Raw genomic sequence first — 23,745 nt, forward strand, 5'->3', positions numbered from 1 at the left:
GGACTGGACACAAACTTCACCGACCACGTAAGTTTACTCTAAAATATCAACGACCTGGGGAATGTAAAATAGTTGGATAAATAGTCTGTTCTTTATGTTGGCTAAAATGGGTCTGTAGGCCTACACTTCAATAAAATCAGTAATGTAGGTTAACTGAAGGCGTCCATTAATAAGATAATTTACGAGGTTGAGGAGGCGAGTTTGTTTATAGTAGTCCAGGCTAAGCTAGGTATCAATAGCCAAGATAGTTGACATATGATATGCCTAGATATGTTCTGGTTTAGCCTAGTAGGGAAAAAAACGTGAACTACAGATGGAATTGAATTGGTCTCATCTCCTGGTGTAATCTGCCCTACAGCGGACCAAGCACTGAAAACACAATTAGTGAATTACATTAGCTATCATCCCACACCTGTGAATAGGCTGCCATTGCCTACCAGCCCATATGCCATGAAGTGAACCTGCACATGTGTTAAAAGTTACTCAGTTCACTTCATTGTAGCCTACTGTAGGCTATTTCACATGTTTTGTTGACCTTTTTTTGCAGTTCTCCAATATTATTTTTTTCATGGTGCTGATGAGGAAGTGCAGCTCTGCCTCCAATATGAGTCAGCATGGAGCCTCTGCTGGTGGCCATGGACATTCAAGGTGAGCTCTGTTCTCACTGGGATTATAAATTAATGATTAACCTGTTTTACTCCAAGGAGCAAAACACCTCCACAGAATTGCACAACATTACACATGCTGTATCACCATGGTATCTTATGCTCACAAGCAAACCTGGTCGGGAGCATGTTATGTGCTAAGTTATAACCTAGCTTAAATCGTGAAAAACTACCGCCCTCTGACCAATCTTACTGACTACTGACCAATCAATTATCTTGAAAAAACAAAGTTATCTCACGTGTGAGATTCTGTCAGGTGCAGCTCCGCCTCTTCAAACATTTTTAAACTCAAAGGCGCTTATATCTTTTATATCTGATGACCATCGATTTTTTGATGTTAGGCCCTATAGGTTAGACACTAAAAAAGACCACCCTAGATTTCGCCACCGCTCATAAGTGCGGAAGTAATCGTTTTTTAACCAAGGCTGTCTTGTGCATCTCCACGTTTCATGATTGGCCAAAGTCACCGATACCCCGAGAACGTGCACAGATCTGAGCTGAAAGCCTAGTTTGACAAATTTATCACATACCTGCTATCATAGGATCACTTAACTTAATACCCGAGTTAAGGCTTTGCGCAGCCTCTATGTCTATGTTGCTTCGTAGGATACCCCACTGATGTACTCAGCTCAACACATCACATACTCTATTGGAACCCTGCAGTTAATGAGTTTCTGCTGTATGATGTGTTTACTTTGCTGAAGGCCAGTGGATGAGAGGACACACTCCCCTGCACCCAGCTGTGTGTCCATGAAGAGCCATCACTCAAAGGATAAGGATCCCAACTTCAGAGAGGGAGGCAGTCATTCTGAAGCCAGGTAAGAATGGTCTCCATCTGGAAAGAAAGATTAGAATGTCTGTGCAGATATGAATTCCAGAGCGTGTGACTCTGTCATCTTACGTTGACACATACTGTACTTGTATGAGTCTCTTATGGACACTACACTTGTATAATCCATGTAGTGATTTTATCTTGTATAAATCATATCTTCATAAGCAGGGCAGTCAAACGCCAGCATTTTAATGAACCTGTTTTTTTTTTGTTAAATTTTTTTTCTTTGCTTTTTGTTGTTGTCTTGAGGTTACTCAATAAGAATAGGCAGGGTGCCCAGTGATATCCCTTTTGCAATTCCCGATATTAAACTCTTGAGGTTTGCCTAGATTGCAATTAGTTTGCACTTTAGGCTTGTACAATGTAGCAGTAAGAGGGAGCCACATCAAAATGTTTCCAAAACAAGGCTGAAAATAGCCATATATTCCGGCAGTAGTGTGGAGAATGTTGTTAGAAACAAACCAAAGTATTGTAAACTTAAGAAGAGAGGTTATAACTAGGACTGTTTATGAAGGCAGAGCATTGCCGTCATTCTCACATTGTCCTAGAAGAACATTTCACTAATGTGACTAGGTTACACAACCTGGTTACACCATACACATATTAACATGAATGTTTATTAAAATGAGATATTTTTAGGTCATATTTTTGTTGTCTTATTCAACAGTTATCAAATGAGAATGTATGTGTGTGTGTGTGTGTGTGTGTGTGTGTGTGTGTGTGTGTGTGTGTGTGTGAGAGAGAGAGAGAGAGAGAGAGAGAGAGAGACTATATTCAGTACTTGGCAATACTAGACCCCCAAAAACTCAAGTTGGGTGCAGAATGAAAACACAAGACATGCTATTATGTGCTGCCATGTATAACATTTTAAATATTGAAAAAAAATATTGTAGCGAGCTGAACCATGATCACAGAACAGCACATGGTTCACTTTGTAGTTAAATAACTGCCCCTAATCACCACATCAGATAGATAGATAGATAGATAGATAGATAGATAGATACTTTATTGATCCCCAAGGGGAAATTCAAGGTCCCAGCAGCTTAAGACACCACACACAACATACAGTACAATGTAAACAATGTAAACAGGAAGATTAAAAAGCAAATCAACAATCAACAATCAACAATGACTAAAGGAGCAGTAGAATACTATAGATAAGGTATGCATGAATGTACTGAGGATTGGTACTGTGATCCAGTCTGAGGTGTGTGTCAAGTTGGTAGTGCAAATAAGTCCAACAGTGCAACAGTGCAAGATAAAATTCTAGTGACCAGTAATAAATATGTACAGTACAAAATGTAAGCATAGTAATAATAATAACAGTACTAATATAAATATATGGACAATTAAAATAAACTTAACATAGTAATAATATAAGAGTTAGACATGAGGGTAGACATGTAAGTCATGCCATGTAAGTGTATAAGAGGGTGGAGGTGCAGATATACTATGCATAGAAGTCCAACTCTCCTTTTCCCTTCAGTGAAGCATTGTACAGTTGTATGGCCCTGGGTACAAATGACTTTCTCAGTCTGTCTGTTGTGCATGTCATGGAGCGTAGTCTCCAGCTGATCAAGCTCTTCTGCTGTATGATAATGCTGTAGAGTGGATGACAGTCATTGTCCAGGATGCTGTGTAGCTTGTTCAGGGTCCTTTTGTCTGATACTGAAGTGATGCACTCCAGATCAGCTCCCACAACAGAGCCAGCCTTCCTTACCAGCCTGTCTAGTCGCCCAGCATCCCTCTTCCTAGTGCTTCCTCCCCAGCATGCCACAGCATAGAAGAGGACGCTGGCAACAACAGACTGGTAAAACATCCAGAGGAGCTTGCTGCAGACATTGAAGGAGCGCAGCCTCCTCAGGAAGTACAGCCTGCTCTGCCCTTTTTTGTATATTGCTTCAGTGTTGACTGACCAGTCCAGTTTATCGTCCAGATGTACGCCCAGGTACTTGTATGTGTTCACCACCTCCACATTGACCTCCTCAATGGTGACTGGCAGCAGAGCAGGCTTAGACCTCCTGAAATCTACCACCATCTCCTTGGTCTTGGTCGTGTTGAGTTGTAGGTGGTTGAGTCTGCACCATTGCACAAAGTCCTCCACCAGGCTCCTGTATTCCTCCTCCTGCCCATCCCTGATACATCCCACAATTGCAGTATCGTCTGAAAACTTCTGCATGTGACATGACTCCGTGTTGTAGCAGAAGTCGGACGTGTACAGGGTGAACAGGACTGGAGAGAGCACCGTTCCCTGTGGAGCACCTGTGCTGCTGATTACAGTGTTGGAGAGGCAGTCCTTCAGTCTGACAAACTGTGGCCGCTCTGTCAGGTAGTCTGCAATCCAGGATACTAGATGAGCATCCACACCCATCTGCAGGAGGTTGTCACTCAATCTGGGGGGTTGGATGGTGTTAAAAGCACTAGAGAAGTCAAAGAACATGATTCTCACAGCACTTTTCCCCTTGTCCAGGTGAGAGTGTGTCCTGTGTAGGAGGTAGGAGATTGCATCGTCGACGCCCACTTTCTCCTGGTATGCAAACTGTAACGGATCTAGTGCATGGCGCACCTGTGGCCTAAGTATCCCCAGAACCAGTCTCTCCAGGGTCTTCATCAGGTGTGATGTGAGAGCAACTGGCCTGAAGTCATTCAGCTCACGTGGATGTGGTTTCTTGGGGACGGGGATAAGACATGATGTCTTCCACAGTGTTGGGACTTTCCCGAGACGTAGACTTTGGTTGAAGATATGCTCCAGTGGCTCTCCCAGTTCAGCAGCACAGGCCTTGAGCAGTCTTGGACACAGTCCGTCAGGTCCGGCTGCTTTCCTGGGATGGAGTTTCTTCAGCTGTCCTCTAACTTGATCTGCCGTTATGATGAGGGGGGAGGGGAGGGGAGGGGGTGAGGAGTTACCAATGCATTGGTCACTCCGGGGGGTAGGGGAGGAGGGGACGTGCTGCACTGGGGGTGAGGGGGGAGGTGTGAGTTGGGCAGTTAAGCCAGCAAGAGCAGTGTCCGTAGTTGATGGTGCTAGTGATGTTGATGGTGATGGTGATGGTGGACGACCATTGTCCACTGTAGCAGTTGATGGTGCTGGTGATGGTGATGATGGACGACCATTGTCCACTGAAGCAGGGCAATCAAACCTGTTGTAGAACTGGTTTAGCTGGTTTGCCCTGTCCAGATCGCCCTCCACAGAGCTGCTGCTTTTCCTAAGTCCAGTGATGGTCTTCATTCCATCCCAGACCTCCTTCATGTTGTTCTCCTGCAGCTTCTGTTCTACCTTCTTCCTGTAATCCTCCTTGGCCTCTTTCAGCCTGACTTTGAGCTCCCCCTGCACTTGCCTCAGCTCTGCCTGGTTCCCCTCTTTGAACGCCATCTTTTTCCTATTTAGAAGGGCCTTGACAATGCTGGTTATCCAAGGCTTGTTGTTTGGAAAGCAGCGCACAGTTCTTGTGGGAACAACAACATCCATACAGAAGTTCAGGTAGTCAGTCATGCAATGTGTGGCCTCCTCCAAATCACCATTCTGTAGTACATTCCAGTCAGTGGACTCAAAACAGTCTCTCAAAGCCTCATCTGCTCCTGGGGTCCACTTCCTGAAAGTGCGTGTGTCACATGGTAGCCTCTGCACTTTAGGTATGTACATTGGTTGCAGGTGAACAAGGTTGTGATCTGATTTTCCGAGGGGGGGAAGGGGGGTGGCGCTGTATGCATCCCTCACGTTTGCATACATGAGGTCTATTGTCCTGTTTTTCCTAGTCGGGCAATCAACAAACTGGTAGAAATTTGTGAGGGTAGAATCCAGTGTTATGTGGTTAAAGTCTCCAGAGATCGCAAAGAAAGCATCTGTGTGCTGAGTTTGGAGTCTTGCGATTGTAGAGTGAATGATGTCGCACGCTACGTCCGGTAGGGCTCGTGGTGGGACGTAAACACAGACAACAATGGCATGCATGAATTCCCTCGGCAAGTAATACGGTCGAAGGCTCACTGCTATTAACTCCACATCCTTACAACATGCAGTTTCTTTAACTGTAACATGACCGGGGTTGCACCATCTGTCGTTACTGTAAATCACCAGTCCACCGCCCTTCTTCTTGCCAGAAAGTTTATTGTCTCTGTCCAAACGGGCCACGCTAAAGCCAGGTAGCTCAACGTTAGCAGTAGGGATGGAGCTAGTCAACCACGTCTCCGTGAGACATATTAAACTACATTCCCTGTATAGTTTCTGATTTCTTACCAGGGAAGCCAGTTCGTCAGTTTTGTTGGCCAGTGAGTTCACGTTTCCCATCACCATTGACGGAACTGCGGGCTTAAATTTCCACTTCTTCTCCCGTATCTCCCGTCGCCTCGTCTTCACTTTGAGTCCAGCTCTGCAGCCCCGAAAGCACCATAGTTCCTCCGGGATGTTAGCGTTAGACTCACCGGCATGTATGCGTAGTGCAAGCAGCTGTTTCCTTGTGTAAGCAAATTTGCTGCCGCCGAAACGGTGTTGTTGATCCATATCCATAGGATAGAAATAAAAATACTCCTTAAGTGTGTAATCCGAAGTAAGAAAGTATGTTTAAGTAAACAAAAAAACACGTAAAAACACGTTAAAACAAAAAACGCTACGGAGCTACTAGGTTGCTGCCACTCTCGTCGGCGCCGGAAGTCGGAGAAGAGTAGATGTAGCCTACTTAGTTCATCACATCACATACTCTATTGGAACCCTGCAGTTAATGAGTTTCTGCTGTATGATGTGTTTACTTTGCTGAAGGCCAGTGGATGAGAGGACACACTCCCCTGCACCCAGCTGTGTGTCCATGAAGAGCCATCGCTCAAAGGATGAGGATCCCAACTTCAGAGAGGGAGGCAGTCATTACGATGCCAGGTAAGAATGGTCTCCATCTGGAGATAGTCTTGGTCTTTTTCTGTACCAAGAGATTTGTTCCTGCTTGTTTAGTGGATATAACATACATTACTGTGCATTTCCTTTTTAATGAACATATATTTGTGGCACACATTTACATAAACGCTGCTGACTGCTGATCTGCTGTCCTTATATTTCCTTCAGCATCCAACAGGAAGAACAAACAAGTCATCCCACCATCAGCAATGTCTATCAAAAAGAGCTGTCTACATTATTCATGGTGTGTGTGTGTATGTATGTATGTATATGTGTGTGTGTGTGTGTGTGTGTGTGTGTGTGTGTTAAATATTCATCCACAGATGACAAAAACGAAATAATCATGACCTTGTAAAAATATTATTCTACTGTTATTTTACACAGGTCTTGTTATGGTGTAGGCTAATAAATTGGAAATCACTGGACTAACAAATAGAGAATGTTTGCTGATCAAATCTTCATGTTGATTCATTACTGATGGAATGACTTGTTTTTGGGAAACAGAAGCTTGAGGAAAAAGTCATGACCTTCATGAAGACGGAACTGAAGAGACTCAAGAAGCTCCTGAGTCATGATTACCCAGAATCCCCTTGTGATGAAGAGAAGGATGAGGAGGACCAGAGAGATGCCAGAGATGGAGCTCTGAAGATTGCAGTGCACATCCTGAGGAACATGAGTCAGGAGATCCTCGCTCAGCAGCTGGAGAAATGTGAATCATTTGTTCATTAATTATTGTGTTTCACAATTTAAAAAACATTTAAGAATCTGGCAGAAGTCATACTCAGCTAATTACTCCAGTGATATCTAATCCAATCAGTACCAAACATAACTGAGTTTATTTATTTATATTCTAAGTGAAGTGATTAAAAGTCAAGTCAAGTCAAGTCATTTTATTTATATAGCGCATTTTAACAACATCAGTGGAATCCTTGAGTGATTGAATTTATAACAGATATTGTCATATTACCTGTCATTTTATTTGTAACTATCATTTCTGATGTCTTCATAAGATTCTGATGTGAGTTCACTGGATGAAAGTTACCAAATGATCATTAGGCACAAACTGCCATGACTACTGAAAGGATGTAATCTGTCGCAACATGTTCTGATAAAGGCTACAAGTGCTACTGCAAATGGCTCACTTCACACACTTCTGTAATACATCTGATTGAATTATGTGTCTTTATATCCAGATGGACTGCTTCCTAGATGTCAACAAGAGCTCAAATATAGGCTAGCAAGGAAGTGTCAGAGTGTATGTGAAGGCATCCCAAAGCAGGGAAAGTCTACTTTTCTGGAGAAGATCTACACAGAGCTCTACATCACAGAAGGGGAAAGTGTAGAGGTGAATACTGAACATGAAGTCAGACAGATTGAGATGGTATCCAAGAGTCAAGTATCAAAGGAGGAAAAAGCAATCAAATATACGGACATCTTCAAGCCCTTACCTGGACAGGACAAACCCATCAGAACTGTGCTTACAAAGGGAGTGGCTGGCATTGGAAAAACAGTGTCTGTGCAGAAGTTCATTCTGGACTGGACTGAAGGCAAAGCACATCAAAATATCCATTTCATATTTCCTCTTCCTTTTCGGGAGCTGAACCTGATGAAAGACAAAAACTTCACCCTTTTGGACTTCATTCATCATTTCTTCACTGAAACAAAAGACTTTGCCTTCTCCAACAAGGACAGATACAACATTGCCTTCATCTTTGATGGTCTGGACGAAAGCAGACTTCCTCTGGATTTCCAGCACAATGCATGCATCTACAGCATAACAGAATCTGCCTCTGTGGATGTCCTTCTCACAAACCTGATCCAGGGGAATCTGCTTCCCTCTGCTCTTGTTTGGATCACCTCCCGACCAGCAGCAGCCAATCAAATTCCTCCAGAGTATGTGAATCAGGTAACAGAAGTCCGGGGTTTCAGTGACCCACAGAAGGAGGAGTACTTCAGGAAGAAAATCACAGAAGAGGAACTGGCAAACAGAATCATCACACACCTGAAGTCATCCCGGAGCCTCTACATCATGTGCCATATTCCAGTCTTCTGTTGGATGTCAGCCACTGTTCTGGAGAGCATCATGACTGAAGCAGAGAGTGGAGAGATTCCAAACTCTTTGACTCAAATGTACACACACTTCCTGGTCATACAATCCAAAAATAGGAGTCAGAAGTATGAAAACATGTGGAACCAGAAGACCATTCTGTCACTGGGGAAACTGGCTTTTCAACAGCTGGAGAAGGGCAATCTGATCTTCTATGATAAAGACCTGAGAGAGTGTGGCATAGATGTCAGACAAGCATCAGTGTACTCAGGAGTGTGCACTCAGATCTTCAGAGAGGAGGCTGGGCTGTACCAGGGGAAAGTGTTCTGCTTTGTTCATCTGAGCATTCAGGAGTTTCTAGCAGCTCTATATGTGTTCCTCACATTCCAGAACACAGGGATCAATATACTGGATCAGCAGCCAAGAGGTGTTTTTTCTTTTCTGAAGACAAAGAATGAAAACATCAATTACCTATACAAGACTGCAGTGGATCTGGCATTAAACAGTGAGCATGGACACCTGGATCTTTTCCTGAGGTTTCTTCTGGGCCTCTCATTGGAGTCCAATCAGAAATACTTACAAGACCTGCAGCCCAGGTCAGGAAGCAGCTCATTACACACAGAGGAAACAGTCAAGTACATCAAGGAGGAGATCAGAGAAACCACCAGCCCAGAGAGATGCATCAACCTGTTCCACTGTCTGAATGAACTGAATGACCACTCTCTGGTGGAGGAGGTCCAGGGCTACTTGAGGAAGGACAACACATCCAGAAAGAATCCCTCTCTTTCCCAGCTGTCAGCTCTGGCTTTTGTGCTGCTGATGTCAGACCAGGAACTGGAGGAGTTTGACCTGTGGGATTATGCAGGATGGAGTTCACCTGCCAGATCAGATGCAGGTCTGCTGAGGATGCTGCCAGTGGTCAAAGCATCTAAAAGAATCCAGTGAGTATTGGACTCAAGTGACTAAATATGATAATTGAGATTGTGTTATATAATGTTATGGATTTGTAGTTCATGGTCACAGTTATGACTGTAAGTAATATAGGGGGATTCAGCATGCATCAGTTTGATCTGTCATTAATACAGCAACTCGTACAGATATTTCAGGGGAATAACACACATATTTAAATGTTGAATTGGAATGGTCTGCCATCTAGATACTGATGCAGTTTCCTGACAGAGTAAAGACCTGAGGTATTTCCAGTGTTTCCCTTCCAGTGTTTTAATACCTGGAGTATTTCCACTGTTTAAAGAGGGACTATGCAGGTTCGGCGATTTGGCTGTTTTCGCTTTCGCTTTTTGTTTTCGCTCGTTTTACGCTTGCAGGTTTCTCTGCAGAGCTTCACCTACAGCTTTAGCGTTTATATTTTACAATACTCCTCAATTGGTCAGTCTGCCTTTTCATGAGCATGATCGCGAGGCTTTTTGTTTAAGGTATACTATGCAATGTTTTTCAGTTAATCAATTCGTTCCATACTATTATATATGATTAAATGAGTCATTACCGATCGAACGTTGTTGTTTTTGGCCGCTCTAGTGGTCTGTAGCAGTAGAACCACACTTGCAACTTCAGGAGACCTCGGGCACGCACCCATGCTCTACTCCAGGAAGTGTCATGTAAAGTCTCATGAAAAGGCACGGCAGAGTTTTGTAAAATATACACGCTAAAAACTTCCGGTGGGACGCGCAGCGAGATGGTCGCTTCACACTGAGCTCCTGCCAAATGCCCTTTGATTGACAGCTAAATCGCTGTATTTCTTATATTAAACTTGTTGGCCAGAGTAGTAAATAGTTTCGGAACAAAGTTGTCGTGAAATGGCGTCGAAGAAAAGTGCGAGTTCGCCTGCGAAGCAAAATTTAAGCAAACGGCTCAAGACTAGCCCAAGTACCTCACTAGCTAGCCTACCGCCTGAGGACATCGCCCAGCTAATCAAGCAAACGGTTGAAGCGGAGAGAGATGCACTACGGGACCTAGTGACAGGAATGCTGAGAGAGACTTTGGGTAAAACACTAACCACGATTGAAAATCAAATTACTGAAAATGGATCCTTACTAAGATCTCTAACTAATGAAATAAACACCCATGCTAAGAAAATAGACGGCATCTCCGCTAGAGTTGATACAATGCAAGGAGTGCTTCGACAGAACAAAAAGGACACCAACCACTGTCTGACAGAACTCGATAGCCTCAGAAATAAAGTCACGGAAATGGAGGATAGATCAAGGAGGAATAATGTAAGGCTTGTTAACTTACCAACCGGCGCAGAGGGCGACGATCCTGTAGGCTACCTTCGTGCCATGTTACCTCAGTGGATCCCAAGTCTGAACAGTAGCACATCCACGCCTATTGAAATTGACAGAGCCCATCGGATCTTCTCTAACACTACGAAGACTTCCAAGCCGCGCACAATGATTTTCAGAGTGCTCCGCTACCGTGATCGCCAAGCCATACTGCAGGGCGCCCGCAATGATAAACCCAAACTTCCAAACGGCACCCGACTGGAATTCTTTGCAGACTACGGTACCGAGACCGCACAGAAAAGGAGCAAATTCAAAACAATCCGGTATAAGCTGCGACAGAGAGGCATCGAATCATTCCTGATATATCCAGCCATCCTAAAGATTATCTACAAGGGGGAAAAACTGTCGTTTGATTCAGCGGAGGAGGCTGACTCGTTCTTCGCACGACAAAACTTCGAGTCAACATTGCAGAATGGAGATGGAGAGGCTAGCACTACATCGTTCTCCACAGAACAAGACGCCAATTCAACACTACTGACCGACAACATCACTACTGAATCACGGAACTTTGCAGACATGGAATAAATACAGGCCAACACGTTATAAGCACACGGTATCTGATTTGCATAGTCATGTTTTATGTTTGATTACTGCATATCTGTTTAGTTAGAATTTTGAACGACTTCTGTCTTAACTTTGTTTAGACTGTATTTTGTTGAAGCAGAGGTTACCAAGTTAGCTGAGAGCTAGTTTGCTAATGCTAGATTCTACTGGGGAATAGCGCGAGTAGACTAAACATGCATAGTAATCTCTCGCAAACTAGACTACTCATCAGGGAATGACGAGCAATTTAAGCTATTTTTCATGTTATATATATTTGACATAAGGTTATTTCTAAAGATGATACTTGTGTTATGTTAACTCAGCGAGGAAGCTGCCCTAATCAGGGGCTACGGGCAAAAGTTCACTGTAGACATCGCTTCGTGTTTCTCACAGACGACATCAGGGGCTGGGGGGAGGGGGAGGGAGAGGGATGGGGAGGAGGTGGGGGCTGGGAGGGGATTGGAGACGTTCGGGGGATTTTCACACATGGGATTGTTTCGTTCATGCACAGAATACTACTTGTATAGGATACCATTAGTTTCTCCGATTCATTTGAAACTATTAGCAAACGTTTTCAACCTTTTTATTTACACATTACTATTTTTGCCATACCTCAACAGCGACAATGGATAGATATTCAGTTATATCATTTAATGTGAGAGGGTTAAACTCCCCTTTCAAAAGAACCAAAGTTTTGGATTTTCTTCACCGGAAAAATGTCGATATAGCCCTATTGCAGGAGACTCACCTAAAGCCTAATGACTCATCAAGACTTCAAAATAAGAGGTACAAAATCGTAGCAACCTCATCAGATGGCTCTAGCACAAAGGGAGTAGCTGTGTTAATTAGACGGAATCTGAATATTAGTATCATTAAAACAAGCTTGGATGTTTCAGGAAGGTTAGCCTATTGCTGTGCCTCCATTGAAGGAAAGAAAATAGCCTTCATTAGTATCTATGCCCCAACAGCATTTGACCATACATTTTTCCAGAGTATTACAAGAGGGTCATTCCACCTCAATTCAACAAATGCCTTCTGCTTGACCATCTCAGATTTCCTTAAAAAATTTACCACCTGAAGAGTAACCATTTAAACTGACTTAGCCAAAATATTAGATTGGTATACCTAATACATCCAGAGAAAAACGTTTTTGAACATGGTACCCCCCTTCTGATTTTTGGCACATTGGCGCCCTCATCTAAATCTGCAGCAACGTTCAGATGTCATTATCTCAAAAAGTGTTCAAGCTAAAGACTTCAAATTTTCTGGGAATAATGATTGCTACCTATAGATTCCACATATTAATTCGTAGGCCGTATGTATTGATACTGACTGTGTTTCAATCTTGTGAAATCAGAAGAAAAATGGCAGATTTTTTTTCAACCCCCACATTGGGTGCTCCATTACACAATTTGTAAACAAAATGTTTGACAAATGGTTATGTCTCTCTACAGAAGTGTTTAAGCTGTCTTTGAAAAAGTAATTAAGAGGTGTCTATATTGCTTTTTTGTTGGAAGCATTGTAACACAAAACTGAAAAATAATCAATTTGGATGATATTGTTTCTCCCCATTACAGAGGTATGACACGCTATACCAATGAATTGAACACATCTCCAGAAAGAGTATGAAATGGGCTTTCAGACTGTGAAATTTCAAGATGGTATTATGGCTGCAGTTATTAAAAAACATTTTTTTAATATTGGTCTATTACAACAATTAGCGTTGCTTTTTTGTGCCATTATTTAATGATTTCATAATCCTTGTCTTATTCCTAAGTATCAGATGTTTATGTCTCATACTGTTAAACATTTATATTTTCATTTACTTGCTGAGTGATGAACTAATAAAATATTTCCTGTATTTCCGAAATAAATTGCTGCTGTCACTATTTAATGCCACTAGATGTCACTGTTCATGGATATCAGCAATGTGTTGTTATAGTAGACCAATATTTCAAAAATAACATTTCAATAACCATAGCCATAATACCATCTTGAAATTTCACAGTCTGAAAGCCCATTCCATACTCTTTCTGGAGATGTGTTCAATTCATTGGTATAGCTTGTCATACCTCTGTAATGGGGAGATACAATATTATCCAAATTGATTGTTTTTCAGTTTTGTGTTACAATACTTCCAACAAAAAAGCAATATAGACACCTCTTCATTACTTTTTCAAAGACAGCTTAAACACTTCTGTAGAGAGACATAACCATTTGCCAAACATTTTGTTTACAAATTGTGTAATGGGGCACCCAATGTGGGGGTGAGAAAGAAATCTGCAATTTTTCTTCTGATTTCACAAGATTGAAACACAGTCAATGTCAACACATACGACTTACGAATGAATATGTGGAATCTATAGGTAGCAATCATTATTCACAGAACATTTGAAGTCTTTATCTTGAACACTTTTTGAGATAATGACATCTGAACTTTGCTGCAGATTTAGATGAGGGCGCCAATGTGCCAAAAATCAGAAGGGGGGTACCATGTTCAAAAATGTTTTTCTCTGGATGTATTAGGTATACCGATCTAATATTTTGGCTAAGTTAGTTTAAATGGTTACTCTTTAGATGGTAAAAGTTTGAAGCAAATCTGAGATGGTCAAGCAGAAATTTTCTCTAAAATCCGTTGAATTGAGGTGGAACGACCCAAGAGAGCTACTCACCTTGAATGAATATCACCTAGTCATTGGTGCTGACATGAATTCTGTCTTTGACAATAGCCAGGACAGAACTTCAGCAAGTGCTACTCACACCCAAGTTACGTCCTCCGAAGCTTTGGTTAATTTTGCAAAGGACTTGAATTTAGTTGATCTCTGGCGAGTTCAAAACCCTACATCAAGAGATTATACATTCTACTCTCCATGCCACAAATCCTTTTCTAGGATCGACTATATACTCATCTCTAGCGAACTAATACCTGCATCTTCTTCAATGAACCTCTTCCCCAGACATATTTCTGATCATAATCCCATTGAAACAACTTTCAGTTTTCAAATCCTTAAAAATAATAAATCCTCTAGATGGCGATTTAATTCATCTTTACTACAAAATGAAATTTTTCTTAGCCAACTTAAAACTGAATTAAATGAATTCATAAGTATTAATGAGGGCAGTGTGGATAATCCAATTTTTCTATGGGCTTCTATGAAGGGATTCCTTAGGGACAATGCCATTAGGTTTTCATCTCATCTGAAACGTGATAGACTTCGTCAGATCTCTGATTTAGAACAAAAATGCAAACAAATGGAAAATCAGCTTAAAGTTACATACAGTTCAGACATAGACTCTCATTTGAAGGCAACTCAAGCTGAGTTAAATAGCCTGTTAAGATATAGAGTAGAGTATATGATGCATATCACAAAGCATAAATATTACTCTCAGGGAAGTCGTCCTAGCCATCTCCTTGCTTTGACTCTGAAGCGTCAGGAAAAAAGCAGAACAATAGCAGCCATCAAAAAAGACCAAGGAGATGTAGTAACAACCACTGCTGAAATTAACGAGACCTTCAAGTCTTTTTATACAAAACTTTACTCAAGTGATTGCCACCCATCAGAGGATGACTATGCAGGGTTTTTTGCTAACCTTAATCTCCCTACTCTAGCTACAGAAGAGGCTGTTAAACTTGAAATGCCTATCACACTGGAGGAATTACACCAGGCGTTAAAATATATGAAGAGAGGGCGTTCACCAGGTATTGATGGGTTACCTGCTGAGCTTTATTTAACTTTTTGGGAAATCCTAGGTCCCTTTTGGCTCGAGGCTATAAACTTTGCAATTGGGCAAGGGTGTTTTCATAGAGACCTTAACACTGCACTTATCTCAGTAATCCCAAAACCGGACAAAGACCTTTCAGAATGTGCAAGTTATCGACCAATATCACTCATCAATGCAGATCTGAAAATATATGCCCGTGTTTTGGCTTGTAGACTAGAGTCAGTCCTGCAAGAACTAATACACCCAGACCAAACAGGGTTTATGAAGGGTCGATTAGCGGCAGATAACATCAGACGATTGCTGCACGTTTTAGACGAAGCACATAAAATCCCCTCCTCCTGGTCTTCTTTTTCTTGATGCCGAAAAGGCCTTTGATAGAATTGAATGGCAATACCTATGGCGAGTTCTTAAGGAATTTAACTTCGGTCCCAAGTTCATTAAGATGATTCAGGTCCTATATGCAAACCCATCAGCTAGAGTATGTATAGGAGGTGCTATTTCAGATCTTTTTCCAATTAACCGTGGCACAAGACAGGGCTGTCCCTTATCACCTTTAATCTTTAATCTCACCATAGAACCTCTCGCACAGTATATCCGCAACAGTGCACTGATTTCACCCATCCAAATAGGCTCCTCTGTTCATTCTGTATCAATGTTTGCAGATGATACATTGATCTACATGTCAGACGTTCAGGAATCCTTACCTAACACTCTTAAGATACTGGATGAATTTGGTGAAATAGCTGGTTTTAAAATCAATCTATCAAAATCTGCTTTGATGTTAATACATGGGGATAGAGGTCAACCCATTTTGCCTACTTCTGTGGTAGTTTCCAAAGAAGTAAAATATTTGGGGGTTTTAATCCAACCGTCGGTCACAACCATAGCTAAATTAAACTACACTAATATTTTCAAAAGGGTTGAGGAGGACACAAAAAGGTGGGCTACCTTACCTGCATCAGTTCCATCCCGTATAGCAGTAGTTAAAATGAATATTCTACCTCGCATTAATTTCATCTCTTCTATGATACCACTCTCTCCTCCAAAGGACTATTGGACCAAGGTTGATTCTCTACTTTCCAAATACATATGGAATGGGAAACGTCCCCGCATTAAAAGGACTACGCTCCAACGCAATAAACAAGAAGGCGGCTGGGCACTTCCAAATTTTCAATTATATCATTGGTCATTCATTATACGTTCACTCAAGCAATGGTTAGATCCTAATTCTACTTCACCCTGGGAGAAAATAGAAGAAGAAATAATTGCTCCAATTAGACTGAAGGATTTTTTGTTTTGTGGTCTTTCTTTAAAACATTGTGCTTTGAGGTATGGCCCAATACTGACTTACATGCTAAACATCTTTAGAAAAGTTGAGAAATGTGTGGGGTTTACATCAAAATGGCATAAATCATCTCCTCTGTGGCATAACAAATATTTGTTATCCGGTAATAAACCATTTGTTCAAAGTATGTGGGCTGACACAGGCATATGGGTGCTAGGAGACATAAATGACAGGGACTCCTTACTAAGCTTTAATGATTTAATGGCGCTCTACAACATCCCTAAGCATTCATTATTCTTTTACTTTAGACTTAGATCAGCCCTTAAAACATACAACGTTACTTGGGGCACAGGGATGAAAGAACATCCTACTGTAAAATGGATACAGGAAGCGCCACGTAGTCTTGTCTCCTATCTCTATTCCAAACTACTTTCCCAAGTATCTTCTAAACCTAGTACTATGGAATGGGATAGAACAATGGGACTTAGAGGGAGGGAGATAAATTGGGAAGCAAGCTGGGATAATATCTGTAGCTCCTCCCATAATCCCAATCATCAATTTATACATATGAAGATCTCTCACAGAGCATATCTTACCCCTAGAGTCAGACACCTGATAGGACTGGAACCACATCCATTTTGTGTTCTTTGTTCACAAAATACTGTAGGAACTTTTATGCATGTAATGTGGGACTGCCCTAAAATATATGATTTTTGGAATAGAGTGGTACAATCTTTGTCTGATCTTATTGATGTACAATTGCCCATGGACCCTGCCTTACATCTTCTCAATGATGACTCCCAAATTTGTATGAACGAAAGGTCTAGGAAAATTTGGCTTGCTGGTCTAACAGCAGCCAAAAAGATTATTGTACAAGTGTGGGTCCCACCTCACAATCTGTCATATGAACATTGGTTGAATACCCTTTTAGATATTCTTTTCCTTGAACTTTCCTCTGCCAAAGTCAATGGTGCAACCCCACGGACAATACGAACTTGGAAAAATGGCATCGCCAGAGTTAAAGGCATTATAATGCCGAGAGACTAATGGATTTCTTTTCCTCTCTTTCTTTTAAATTTGACATATCTGTGCTGTGTTAATGATTTTGCTGTTACCCATGTGGGAAGGGAGGGGAGGGGGGTGGGAGGGCTATGGTTTACTCTGAATTGTATTTGTGTATGCATTGCTAAATACCAAAAATAAAAGTTATAAAAAAATAAAAAAAAAATATACACGCTAAAGCTGTAGGGGAAGCTCTGCAGAGAAATATGCAAGCATAAAACGAGCGAAAATGAAAAGTGAAAGCGAAACCGGCGATGAAATCGCCAATCCTGCATAGTATACCTTTAATGCCACCGGGCCGGTGGCACACATCTTGTTCAGCTATCCTTGAAACTGTGGCCCCTCTTCAATTCAGACGGCCTAATTTTAAACCCCAACAGTGGCTTGATATCTCCACCTGCCATCTTAGGCAAGTTTGCCGTAGAGCTGAGCGCAAGTGGAAAAAAGATCACCTTCTAGTCTCCCTAGAAATATTCAGAAATGCACTGTCCAACTTTCAAGCTGCAGCAAAAAAAAGCCAAAGCTAAGCATTTCTCTGATATCATAAGCAAACACTCCAACCGCCCTAGAATCCTGTTTAACACTATAAACTCAATTGTAAACCCCCAAGTCTCTCTAGAGGGAGAGCTGTGAAGAGTTCTTGAAGTTTTTTATTGAGAAAATTGACCACATCAGAGCACAGTTCACACCTGTTGTATCTGACACTTCACCCCATTTACCCATTCCCACAGCTACTTTTGACAGGTTCCAAGCAGTGTCCTGCACTGATCTATAGGACATTGTAAAGCACATGAAACCATCAACAGCCCCACACGATCCTATCCCCTCACAGATCATCAAAGATGCCTTTGATGCTATTGGTCCCTCCATTCAATTAGTTATTAACTCTTGCCTTGCCACCGGCACCGTTCCTGTATGTTTCAAGCATGCGGTTGTCCAGCCTATGCTTAAGAAACATAATCTGGATGCTAAATGTCCCAATAACTTCCGGCCCATCTCAAAACTGCCCTTTCTGTCAAAAATGTTGGAGAAGGTGGTGTTGACACAGCTGACTCCATTCCTCAACACAACAGAGATCCAAGAGCCATTTCAATCTGGTTTCAAAGCCCGTCACAGCACTGAGACAGCCCTGTTAAAGGTGACAAATGACCTTTTGCTCACCCTTGACTCAGGTGATAATGCCATTCTGATCCTGTTGGACCTCGGTGCTGCTTTTGACACTGTAGACCATGGTACACTTCTAAAGCGTCTTGAACAGTGGGTTGGCATTAAGGGTATAGCTCTAAACTGGTTTCACTCCTACCTCCACCAGAGAACCTTCTCTGTATCCATAGGCCAGTGCACATCATCATCTGCCCCTGTGTCCTACGGTGTTCCCCAGGGATCCATTTTGGGTCCAATACTTTTCTGCCTGTACATGCTCCCCCTAGGTAACATCATCAGGAAATTCAATATTTCATTCAATTTCTATGCAGACGACTCCCAACTGTACATCCCACTTAAGGCTGGCAGCTCCATGCAGCCTCTTTTAGACTGCTTGGAAGAAATAAAAACCTGGATGGCTAACAACTTCCTTCAGTTAAATGCCAACAAAACTGAAGTCATTGTCTTTGGGCCTTCAAGACCCAAAAAATCCATCCCTGTCAACCTTGGCCCCCTTACCCCCTATCTGAAACCTCATGCACGTAACCTGGGTGTCATTTTAGACTCCCACCTTAACCTGGACAAGCAAATTTCATCTGTTGTAAAGACCAGTTTTTATCAATTAAGAATAATCTCCAAACTCAAGTCTGTTCTTTCATATAATGATCTGGAAAAAGTCATCCATGCCTTCATAACCTCCCGTCTAGACTATTGCAATTCCCTCTACCTTGGACTTCCTCTTGACACTGGTGGCACGACTTCAGATGGTCCAAAATGCAGCAGCTAGGTTGCTCACCAATACAAAAAAGCGTGAGCATATTACACCTGTCCTAGCCTCCTTGCACTGGCTTCCAGTCCAGTCAAGGATACATTTCAAAACCCTACTTTTGGTGTTTAAGGCTCTTCATGGCCTGTCACCCAGCTACATAGCTGACATCATCCATCCCCATGTAGCCCCCAGGTCCCTCAGATCCTCCAGCCAAGGCCTCCTCCACGTCCCACGGTCCTGGCTAAAGCAGAAAGGTGACAGAGCCTTTTCTGTTGCTTGCCCCCAGCTGTGGAACCAACTGCCACCTGACATCAGAAATGCCCCCTCAACAACCCTCTTCAAATCCAGGCTTAAAACACACCTTTTTACATTGGCCTTCCCTGTGCGCTAATTGTCTACCCTGTTATGTCTAATTAAGTGTTGTCTGTTGATGTCATCTTAGCCTAAATCACTGTTCTGTGTATGTATTTATTTGCTTATCTATTTTATCCTATTTTATTATTTGTTAGGTTATGCACTTTGTACAGCACTTTGGACAATGTGAGCTGTGATTAAATGTGCTCTATAAATAAACCTTACTTACTTACTTACAAACTTGCAAGCGGGTTTTTCCGCTCAAAGGCGCTAAGAGAAAGGAAGACAGCCATCATTCAACCCAAGTCAAATAATCATTCCAATGACTCTGAAGCTGATCAGTTCAGGCAAATTGAACGTTATTATTTTGGTTTTCTCTGAGGAAGACAAGTGTAAGTGTAAGTGCAAGTGTAAAAGTTCTCCGTTCATCCCTGGGTCTAGTCTCTTCTAAGTAGCCCAGCCAGCTTCTCTGATCCTTTGGTCCTGGACTGTGAGCACTGAAAAAGGCTTGAGTGCAAGTGACACACTTCTCACAAGTACACTCAAACTATTATTTCACTAGTTCACATTCCGAAATTTGCACAAAGACATAAAAGCATAATAGAAGAGCATGTTTGGCGAAGTCTCTGGCCAGGGTCCTAAAGTGCTTCGCAGAATCACACCGGAGTCGACTGCGCAGGCAGGAGTCGGGCAGGATTCCACCATGCACCCCTTTATTCTTTACCTATGGAAGACAGGAGGTGAAAGGGGAGGTGGTGGGTTGCGAGCGGAGTAACGCCGTTGCTGAAGCTTCAGCAGGTAGACTGCAAATAAGTAGCCTGACTGATTGAAGAAGGAGGCCTGGCAAATTCCGTCACGCTCCTCCCGAACTTCCGTTTGTGAACGCCATTTAGTAAACTGTACTGTAGGTGGCCTTAAAGAAATTGGTATCAACGTTATAAAGCCTATTGTCTCCCATGAGTCTCATAGTTCTGCCAAAGTGTTTGTGAAATATAAATCTCTGAAGCGCAATGGCTTTTTAATTACATTGCATGTAAATGCAATGTACTGTTATCCCTGTTCTTCTTATTATCGTTATAATTATTCTGCTTCCGACCAAAATCAACGATCAAAGGCTCTAAAACCACTGAACCGTTTGACGTCATTTAAGCACTCTTACAAAGGTCTTGAAACGGAGATTTGTTCTATTATTTTTCACATTTGTGAACTTTATACTTTTTGAGATATTTACGATAAAAGAGTTTAAAATTCCCATAGAGTTTACATTGAGACCCTTTGGCGGCAAAGACTAATTGTTACGTCAGTGCTCAGCTGTCAGTAATCAAGGATCTCTGAGTCTGATCCAAAGCCATGGCATCACCGCTGCGCTATGTTACCTTACGTCTACAGCTGTGAAAACATTCTACCATGCCACTGTAATCCAGGACGTTGTCGTCTTGTCTCCTGTTAGGCTACTCCTTACTTGATTTGTTTATATCGTTTAAGGGTGTCTGTGACAGAGCGCACCGCGTCTGTCACTCAGGTGGGCGCATTCCCGCCAGTAAGAACAATGAGAATTGAGTTTGCACTTGAACGCATGCTACATACAGTATACACACACAGGAGATAATGAAATGAAATAATGATGTAATGCATATGTAGAAAAATATGGAATAACTATGTATTATGTCGTTGTATAATGCGAAGGAATATTGGTTAGGCCGTGCGCTAAACATGGCTATTAGCGGCTGATGCAAGGCATAATGTCGGGGTAGTTGTGGCGGGTTTCGTGTGCGCACAATTTAACATCTGAAATGAAACTGCTGCGACTGTGCCAATGTTTGCCTGTGTATTGTGTCTTTGTATTGTATTGTTGTCCTTACCTGATGTCTACCTGTCTTCCGGGGTGCGACAAGAGTGTCGGAGGTGAGACCCAGTTAAAGGGACGGGGCGCGCTCCCATAAGGGAAGCGCTCATGGAGACAGGGGTGTTTCTGTAGTTTTGTTTTATTTGTGATTTTGGGGGACTGTAGCGAAGTAGTCATGATTAGACAGGAATGTTGTCAAGTAAGGTATCGCGCTTGTATAGTATCTAGCCTAAGAGGATACGTTATTGCGCTGATTGATTGTTTGCTGTGTTTGGTCCGCCCCAATAGAGTATTGGGCGCTTCATTCGGGAGATGGGCCTCTGCCGTGAGAGGGCACATTGTCTCGGTCAGTGTATGGGTACGTAAGGGCCTAGCTATTGGGCATTGTCCCATGTTTGTGTTTTTCGTTTTGATAAGTGTTTTTCTTTTGTTTGTTTATGTCTCATGTCTAACCTACCGGTAGCTTATAAATAAAAAAAGGAAGTTTTCTTCTACTTTTGCATTCCGACCTGAGTCTCTCCATCTGCACGGACACATTATCACAGTGTCACAATCTCGATTTTAAATCGAAATCGATCGAAATTACATCTCAATCTCGAACTTCGAACTGAAAAGTAGAATCGACGATGCAGCCACACCCCCAACGTGAAGTCCAGCATGTATGCCCAAAACGCAAAACCACACACGTGCAGCATCAACACTCCTCTAATTTTAGGCTGCAGCCAGTTAAAAAATGCATATCAACCTCTTGTTACTCTGAAATCACGGGTGTGGAAGCATTTTTGCGTTCATTCACGTCAGTTAGCCTAACACCAATTTAGCCTTCTCAACTTAGCAAGTAAAAAAACGATTTAGTTAGCCTACAGTTCAAAATGACTTTAAGGCTTAAAATGCACATTGATAAGTACTTATTATTCCATTAACACTAACCTTGGGTCTCTTCAGAATGTCTTCAGAGTGTGCACAAACATTCAAAGTATCATTCTGTGTTGCTTCATTTCACTATGTTCACATGTTTTTTTTTTTTTGTTTACAACCTCACGGATGGAACGGTTTCCAAATAAAAATTGCTTTCAAAATAAAAGCCCCCTGAAACAGAATAGGAAGAGGGCAAACAATAAAAATGAATATAATAATAATAATAATAATGACACAAGGAATGCATTAATAAAAAAAGATCGAAAATCGAATCGAATCGTGGCTTTAAAATCGAAAATTAAATCGAATCGAGGATTTGGAGAATCGTGACACCCCTACGTTACAGTAGCCTAACCGGTTTGCTCTCGGTAACGTTATCAAGAGCTAAAGACAATCTAACCTAACGTCAATGTAAACACTGTATTTAGCTAACGACAACCAAACTTGCTCCAGGCTAACGTTTAACGTCGGGGTAGGCTGCAAGGCGAACAGGGTTTAGCAAGCTAGTCATTTCAGCTATAGGGACTTGCCAGCCAGGCAATAATTTAAAGCTTTCGGTATCATTCACAAATTAAAAACCTAAGCTTATTGTACATTCCTATTAGGACAATCACGCACCTGAACACACTTCGAAGAACATACTAGCTCATCCTGTAAAATGTGTAGCCTACATAAAATATCCTACTGTAAGCTAACGTTACATTTGCTAGATATCCTACCTGTTGCTGCATCATCGTTGATTGGCGTTGTTTGAGAATGAGATTGTATTCTGTATTCCATGCCTACTTTTAACCTGCATTAGTGTAGATATGAAGGCTATAAGCTATCCTACCAGTCGTTTCACTACTAAAGTGTCAGCTCTTGCAACTCGTTTGAAGTTGGCAACTTCATTTCAGTCTTTTAAATTCTAATAAATGAGGAGTTATTTTCCAAAATAGCCTATATCCACAATTTTGATGCATTTTCATAAATCACTTTTTAAATGTGACTTTCCAAGTAATTTCAGTGGAATTGTAATTGGGTTATTGTTATTTATCTATTCGTCTGTGTAGCCTAGTTGTCTTTTTAACTATAGGCCTAATACAATGATGTCAGTAACCTTTTTGCATTTAACATGCAATGGTAATTCCTTCCATGGAATTACATTTTCTAGTTTGTCATTTCATATTTAATCTGTGTAGCACACAGTTGATTTGATATTCATGACCAATCGTCAACATATACATACAGACGGCATCTGGTCATACTCATGGTTCCCGCCCCCAGTTACTGTGGTTACCATGGCTGAAACATCCCCGTGGGGGAAAACATTCGTTTCCACTGCATGCAATCTAATGGAGGTGGACGGTGTGAGTACAGAAAACACATTTAAAAAG

At 41.8% G+C, this 23,745-nt stretch overlaps 2 protein-coding genes across 2 annotated transcripts in view; both read left to right on the forward strand.

Annotated features, from left to right (window-relative positions):
- Positions 1 to 23,745, forward strand: part of LOC134087997 (NACHT, LRR and PYD domains-containing protein 12-like) — a 158,579-nt gene that overhangs the window by 24,983 nt on the left and 109,851 nt on the right. The window lies entirely within an intron of this gene.
- Positions 605 to 23,745, forward strand: part of LOC134088132 (protein NLRC3-like) — a 25,840-nt gene continuing 2,699 nt past the window's right edge. The window contains exons 1-7 of the mRNA XM_062542061.1: positions 605 to 648; positions 1,370 to 1,483; positions 6,251 to 6,364; positions 6,548 to 6,623; positions 6,884 to 7,088; positions 7,573 to 9,367; positions 21,740 to 21,809. Of these exons, the coding sequence (XP_062398045.1) occupies positions 605 to 648; positions 1,370 to 1,483; positions 6,251 to 6,364; positions 6,548 to 6,623; positions 6,884 to 7,088; positions 7,573 to 9,367; positions 21,740 to 21,809 (2,418 nt within the window). The remainder of the gene's footprint in view (positions 649 to 1,369; positions 1,484 to 6,250; positions 6,365 to 6,547; positions 6,624 to 6,883; positions 7,089 to 7,572; positions 9,368 to 21,739; positions 21,810 to 23,745) is intronic.

Source organism: Sardina pilchardus, chromosome 7 (genome assembly GCF_963854185.1).
Source record: "Sardina pilchardus chromosome 7, fSarPil1.1, whole genome shotgun sequence".
Lineage (NCBI taxonomy): Eukaryota > Metazoa > Chordata > Actinopteri > Clupeiformes > Clupeidae > Sardina > Sardina pilchardus.